The 8,072-nt window shown below is 44.6% G+C and overlaps 1 protein-coding gene across 1 annotated transcript in view; it reads left to right on the plus strand.

Annotated features, from left to right (window-relative positions):
• The window catches only part of T265_02030 (hypothetical protein), a gene marked incomplete at both ends in the record, with an annotated part of 7,758 nt that extends 4,663 nt beyond the window's left edge, over window positions 1–3,095 (plus strand). The window contains 2 exons of the mRNA XM_009166178.1: window positions 2,298–2,429; window positions 2,906–3,095. Of these exons, the coding sequence (XP_009164442.1) occupies window positions 2,298–2,429; window positions 2,906–3,095 (322 nt within the window). The remainder of the gene's footprint in view (window positions 1–2,297; window positions 2,430–2,905) is intronic.
• Window positions 3,096–8,072: the final 4,977 nt, after the last annotated feature.

The raw sequence follows: 8,072 nt of genomic DNA on the forward strand, positions 1-8,072 counted from the left end.
CTGTTCGACATTTTTCAGTCATGATGTCTTCACCACCATCATTACCATCATTGCCAGCTGTAATAACCGCGTAGTTGTCGTACAGTGGTTGTAACAGCCACAGTTTCCTTCACCGATAATTCGGGGAGGTGGGGTCGGTAGCCACGCGGGAGTTGATAAATTAGTGCGTAAATACAGCACCGTTGGTGGACTGTTAAGTAGCGGGATTGGGAAGAGAGCTATGCAGTGAAGGCAGTAGCTTAGATGCACGAGCGCCATTGAGGGCGTAACTGGGCCATGTCTCTAATCATTGGTAAGGCCCGTCTCCGGGTACCCATCCAGGAAGACGGCAATAGTCAGGTCAGATAAGTTTGCTTGTAATGGCTTTCATACTTCGCTGCCAAATGGCAAAATAATTCACAGGACCCATGTTCACAATCAGATGCGTATCATGGACCATGGAGTTACTGCCCTGTGAGGCGAATTTTCGATTGCAGCAGAATAAAAAACATTGCCTATTCTCACATTGGATTGTTTATCGATCACCATTCATTATTTTGCGAAGACTGATCGATCACTCCTCTGTGGTCGAATCTCATTCAGTCACATATGTCTCACATGCAGACCAAACTGGAGGGGTTTTTGTATGAACATAGAATTGTTGACACAGCAAGTTTCCATCACGTTAGTGCTGACACCAAAAGAGCGCCATTGCCCGATATTACGCGTTCCGTCTGCTTGCTGCTTCGCAGTATCAGCCACCCTCAACTTGTCCATCCAAACCAAGTATTGTTTCCCAGTTCATACTTCAAGGGGAAACATTCATGATTTTGCCAGATAATCGGTCCAACTGCAAAGGACTACGGTTAGGTTTCTGTCGTATTTGCCTTGTAAGTTGCAATAGAACGTCATCACCAGTATGTGTTGGGCTGACTGGTGAAACCCTCACTTTTATATGCAAAATGATCCGGAACCTGGGGCATAGAGAGTAACCTCTTTATCCACACTTACATGCTCGTTACCAAGAACCAAGGAATCCCGGAACAAAATTGATTTAGGTTTGTGCCAGAAAGAAAACCACGGATTTGATTATGATGATTCCATCTTTATGACGATACAAATCAAACAGCGAAATTTAGCCTGCCCACCGCTTCACCCGTCCGGTGAATCTGCGGCCTGCAGAAACTTGGCGTTGTCCAAAGGCTAGATTTCGAGCTACCACGAACTGTTACCTTCACAACTAAATTATCTTCTGGTTTACCGTGCATTTTAGTACATTATTCTAAGAGAAGTGTAAAAAACGTCTGTTAGTCGGGAAAATGCCTACACTGATCGCTTGTTAAAGTGGATAGGGGTCACTGCTCTTATTCTAGGTTCGGAGTGCTAGATGGGTGTGAAAGCTCCCTGTAAGGTAACATGCCTTTTCCTGTCGATATTGATGTCGACTGGCCAGTTTCTCTCGCCAAGCGCAACTGGGCATCAGACGCAGGCGGCGCACCTTCAGCGAACTGGTCAGACAGCAACTGCTGGCGTGACACCCCGTCCAGTCCCGGCAAAGTCCGATCCAACGACTGCTCCAGGCTGGCGAAGAACACCGTCGGGTCGCATCCAGATCCCATCCTGCAACGCCACCGATTCTGATGTTGTGCTGCCCATGATACCTCGCGTCTTGAGACGGAAGCTGATCGTCGAATGCAATGAAATGACACACACAGGCTACATCAAGACGTACGGCTGCAGTACCGGCTGTTTTGTTGTATGGATATGAGACTTGGCCTGCTCTGGCAGCGGAACTGAGACGTGTTCAGGTGTTTGATAATCGTTGTCTCAGAACGATTGCTCGTGTGGGTTGGTGTCGGCAAATCCGTAATGAGGCAGTTGGAAAGCGAGTTTTCGGTTGTACAACGGGTACTTCCACTGAAGAATGTGTCTAGCACCAGAAGCTGCGTTGGTTGGAACATGTGTTGCGTATGCCAAACCACCGTTTGCCGAAGGGAGTGCTGTTTTCCATGCCAAATTCAGAGTGGCGGAGGCAGAGAGGTGGCCAACTCTTGACTTGAGTATGAAGGAGATCATGAAACGCTTGGGCGCTGTCGGTGCTACTCGCCTTTCAGGATGGGGACCATGTGATCCTCACTGTGCCTGGTTGGAGACACTACAATATATGGCTGCCAACAGGTGTCAGTGGTGTTCTTGTTGTCAGTTTTTATCCAGATCCCCTGAGTGAATCTCTGGAGGTATAGGCACCTCAGAATGATTGTGGTAAGCTAACACTAGATCCTTTACCCGTCCACCTTTACTCTTCCCTATACAATAAGGCTTTCAAATAAATCATGGTTGGATGATGATGATGATGATGATGATGATGATGATGATGATGATGATGATGATGATGATGATGATGATGATGATGATGATGATGGGGAGGGCCTACTGGCCGTGGATGATGAGTGAGGTGATTGCTGCCAACTGATGAAAGGGGATAGGACAGTAGCAACTCATCCTATGGAACACATTCCTGCATTAGAGGCCGGCGGATTATGATCCCGTTGACGTCATCGGCCCTTTCCCGGTGATGACCAGCGGAAATAAATATATCGTGATAACGACATAACACCTGTCGCGGTGGGTCATGGAGGCAGCTATCGTGATAACGACATAACATCTGTCGCGGTGGGTCATGGAGGCAGCCGTGCCAAATCAATGGGCTACCACGAGCAGCGGAGTGGTTATGCATCACATCATGGCCATACCTCATCGTTTCGTTAGCCTTTTGGCTGTAGCATCCAGGATGATTACTGGGTTGATTGGTTACGTAGAGAGAAAACTTCGTGTGATTCANTCTTTGTATATTTCCATCCATATCATCTGAGACAGTGCCTAAAGATGAGCTGGTTGTATAGACTGGCACTAGGTCTTTTCTTAGATGCTATCCTTCAACTACGAAGGGTTGCTTAAATAAGTTGTTTGCATGGCGTATAAGCAAAGATGTTCAGAAATTACGTCATGCTGTCAAAGATGATGATGATGAAGATGATGATGATGAAGATGATGATGATGATGATGATGATGATGATGATGATGGGGAGGGCCTACTGGCCGTGGATGATGAGTGAGGTGATTGCTGCCAACTGATGAAAGGGGATAGGACAGTAGCAACTCATCCTATGGAACACATTCCTGCATTAGAGGCCGGCGGATTATGATCCCGTTGACGTCATCGGCCCTTTCCCGGTGATGACCAGCGGAAATCAATATGTCGTGATAACGACATAACATCTGTCGCGGTGGGTCATGGAGGCAGCCGTGCCAAATCAATGGGCTACCACGAGCAGCGGAGTGGTTATGCATCACACCTCATCGTTTCGTTAGCCTTTTGGCTGTACCATCCAGGATGATTACTGGGTTGACAGGTTACGTAGAGAGAAAACTTCGTGTGATTCAAGCCGGAGTTTGACCTGTCGGTGCTTCACTACCCACCTATTCCTTTTGAGACAACCTTCCAGCAACCATAGCATCTCTTGAGCTGAAGGCTGTTTTAGACAATGCGGGTCACCAGAAACAATGGCAGGTCTAGCGATCAGATATGCCCCTCCCATAAGAGTCCTGTATACCGATTCCCGTGGGCGCTTACGATCCCACAAAAAAACGTTTGTCAATGTTTGCTATGTCCAGTGGCCTGAGACAAAACTGATTCTTCGGCATCAACATCATCAACTATGTTATTCATATGGTGTTTGAGACGTCTCTGACAGCCTGTGACCCCTAGGGGTTGAAAATGTTTTCTCGGCGTATGCTCACAGACCTCGAATAAGCAAAAGACATGAATTTTCTTAGTTCAAATTCTTTTGAGAAAATGACCATTTTAACTAATTCTACAGTCACGTTTGGCATGCTTTCTATGAATACAAAGTGTAAAGGTGTGAATATGATCAAACCGAAGTCGAGTGCATGCAGATCAGTCAATTTATTTAGCTGAACATTCGCGAAGGTCGCAGTGGACTGGCTAAATACAACATCACTTCTCAGTCAGAAAGGCTAGAGTATTCTTTGTCAACCTGAGACACATGGCACCGGCGTGACGTCAGTTTGTCTGTCACCGGCAATGTAGTTTCTGCACTGTAGATCAGAGAGGAAGCCTGTATGTGCACAAGATATACGAAAAATTGGGGCGTTTTATTGTAGGTGTTTCCTCTCAGATCTAATGGGAACCTCGGATTAGAGCTGCCGACGTCCATCACACTGCTTTAGGAAAAAGGAACTGTGACGAGGCTGAGCTAATCAGTCTCTATCGGCTTTCTTGTTTAGCAGCATGTCATAGGACCGTCTACCTCACAGTACTCGTTTATCCCATTCCTGTACTAACAGGAAATGAACGTGAAGTGGAAAGTCTGTTACCTCGAAAGCTAGTATGAAAGCCCTAACGAGTAAACTTAGTTGGCCTATTTCCGTGGATGGAAGACCCGGAATTCGGCTCATGGATGGATGATAATGGACGTTACTCAGTCACACAGTCAACAGTAGTCTTGTATCAAGGCCAGTGCTTCAATGTGTGACTGTCCATTTTACCACTCGGTTAGATAACTGGAACGACTAAAAATTATTAAACAGCTTAGATGATTGTCTCCAATACCGGGTCATTCATGTTCTGGTTTCTCTTTTTTGGTAAGAGAAAATACAGTACTACTCATAAGGTTGTCGAAGACTGTTTGACAGCCCACAGCCAGGTTCGCCCTTCTGCTTTAAGCTGATTGGGTAGTCTCAATCCCCAAGTTTCCGTCAACCCTATGTTCTACTTGAATCCAAATCGCACGAAATTAGCAAAATACACTCATTTGCATACCAATTTGATTTTGACGGGAGACTCACCTGAAGCCCAGCTGAATCTCTTGTTTATGACAATCTAAAGCACTTCGTCTGTATGATGCATCGAAATAGCTCAAATAGCATGTCAACTGAAACAAGAGGCGGTCTGGTGCGCCACATTCATTTGCCTAAGAACAGCGTGAACGAAAGAATCAGTTGGGTTCCAGGTGAGTCTCTCGTCAAAACAAATCGGTATGCAACTGAGCGTGTTTCACGGGACTGTAAAGTGTTTTAGCCAACATATCTACGGTGCATAATTTATGACTACTTATGTGTACTGTAATACACTGTACTGTAATGTACCGCACTGTACCGACAAGCTCAGTAATTTTGGGGTGCAGACTAAGTGTCACAACTGTGAATGGTCTGACAAGACCACACAGTTGTCAGTCCTGAGCCAACTGCCCTTTGGTAAGAATTGATCTTTTTTCGAATCCTAAGACCGTCCGTTTGTCTAAACTGTGGATCCAAAAGCTAATTGGAAAGAAATGCTCCTGCGGGATACTGAGTACTTTGGAGCAGCTATACGGCAAGTCAGCCACCTGGTCAGGTCCAGCAGCAAGTTGTGACGGTAGTTTTAATGCTAACTTAGAAACAGATTAGACGAGTTCATCAATTAAACAATGAACTGTTATGTCGTTCGAAATGTAATTTGTTTTCAATCGCAATCCGTCTCCTGCCTCCGACAGCAACATTGCTCTCACTCGCCAAGACGAGCATGACTTCTACGCCCAAAGGCATGGACGTCTCACGCCTGAATCAACACACTCACATTCGGAGAGCTTGCACTCCTATGATCAGCAGAATTCCGTAAGTCGTTGTTGATGTGTGCATGTGTAGTAGTTTGTCTTGGAATTTATTAAACGTCTTTTTGAGCTCTGTGTTCAGCTACTGGTGCGATAACGTGGTCATTTCTAGCTAGTCAAATAAATGAAGCAGTCGAAGTAGGAAAGAAATTAGGATGCTCCAAATTGTGTTGAAAAATCTGCGACCTATCCTCTACGACAACATTCCGGGTTACTTTTAAAGTACCACCGGGCCAGTCCAGGAAATCATCTAGAAGCATAGTCCTTTTTGATCACGGGTTGCAGCAAGTTCATTGATTCTCTCCTAACACACATGAAAACTGTTGACAGGGTTCCTCATTTGTGTCACAACGGAATGTGAATAACTCACGGAATCCCGTTCATTGTCTTTCATTTTATTGTCAGAAAGAAGGTTCTTCACATGCTCTGTTCATTGCTCCCTGATTCGGTGAAAGTTGAGACAAAAGTACAAATATTTCATGCCAGACTTGGGGAAATAGTACAGTGTCGCTTCACAAAACGTCGTCACGTGGATGCTGCTCCATTGAAACTTGGGATCTTCCATCCCAGAAATCCAATGGACAGCAACGAATATGTTTTGAGGCGAGAGTGGAGGTTTGTAAGAATCAAAAGGCTTCGTTGTCCCTGCAAACGTCATCATCGTTTTCAAATAGCCCTCATTTCGATTTCTTTTTGTCCAGATAAAAGTGGCACATATTCATGGGATCATTATTGTGAACAAACAAGCATTTATCAGAATCTGATTCAATTCTACCGAAACAGTAGATTCTCGGTGAAATGCACTACTCATAAGTTTGTGAACAACACCTCGACAGTTCACGACCGGTCTCACCCATCTTGGAAGGCGTAGCTCCTTAATTTTCTACTTGAAAGCTAAACCAACGAGGTATATGGCGAAGTCCATACATGAGGTAAAAGAATTTGGTGTTAACAAGAGTTCTAACTGAAACCCTCATTTATGAGTAGTGAGTTATGAGTGGTGGGTAGTGAGTTATGTCACAAGACTGGACTGCGATATCTCGAATGTCTCTCCAACTGAAATGAGAGGTGACCTTTAAGTGGCGTATTTCGTTTCATTTAGTTGATTTTATAAACAGGGGGTTTTATCTGAGTCTCCATTTAAAACCAAACAATGTGTGCAGATGGATTAACAGCTTTCGCTAGTTTGATCTCGGCTTGTTTGTTGTCGGACAACTCCTCAGACAAGCTAAATGTTGCCTGAATAACAGTCTGGGAGCCTGCCGAAGGTAAAGCCATAAATGATATCTCTGACAGCGCAGTGCTTCTGATGTCCACAGTCTTATGTGTCAAGTTTGCCCCAATTCCGTATTCCGTATTCTTGTTCGGAGCGAGTTGTTTAAATGGACAATTTTTTGAAATACCAGACATTTAAAATTAAAAAATCCTTCGTTGATATTAGGTTCAACTTCGTTCATTACACAAAAGCCCAATAGTGAAACGGTGCAATCCCTTTTTCTAATTCAAAAGAAAACTTGCAAAGATTTTACAATATATGGTAAACCTTTGATCAAAGATTTCTAAATACATGGATGATTAGCTAAAAACTTGTGTACGTGTGCTGATATAGGTACGCTGATCATCAAAAGAGGGAGGCGCCCAACCAATGCACCAAATCAACCGGCGGACGCAGGGACACTAACCGCCACGATGGAGGAAATTAGGCGGTACAAGCAACCAAACAAACTCGAGAACGTAAGACCACAACGCAAGGCGAATCCAGGCCAGAGAGAACAAGCTATTAAAATTAGAAGGCGTTGGGATAACCAATCAGCACAAAGGAACGAAGACCATGACTCAACAAAGATCACAAATGGACAAATAGATTCACTAAATCCGTTACACTTCAAGTAGCCAATCACGTCAGAATATAGCAGATAGCCTTTGCATGCTATATAAACGCACACAGGCAAGGAAGAAGTACCTACCCAACTGTGCACTGATGATGTCTCCTAGTATGGTGACGAAACGTTTGCAAGCCAATCACCAAGCTCGGCGAACAGATCAACAGCCACCTGATCAACAACCAATGATATTAGCCATTTAGTACGGGTTACCATTATTGTAACTTTTTTGGTGTTGAATACACAAACTAATCGTCCATAGATTAACCATGACACTGGATAACATTACGATCAATAGTAACAGTGTTAGGAAGAAAATTGTAGCCATCATTTTACTTCTGTGCACACTTATGGACGGAAAACAAATTCACGTTCCTTGAACGAAACAAAAGTAAACGATGTAAAGCTGTGGAGATTTGTGGGTCAGCACCACCAGTGGAGCGCGTGATATTTGGGCACTGCCAGTTGAAGAAGCTCAATAACCAGCAGACAGACTCTCATCGTGTTTCCCCAATGACCTATCTCCTTGCAGAACGCT

Source organism: Opisthorchis viverrini (genome assembly GCF_000715545.1).
Source record: "Opisthorchis viverrini unplaced genomic scaffold opera_v5_23, whole genome shotgun sequence".
NCBI classification, from domain to species: Eukaryota; Metazoa; Platyhelminthes; class Trematoda; order Opisthorchiida; family Opisthorchiidae; genus Opisthorchis; species Opisthorchis viverrini.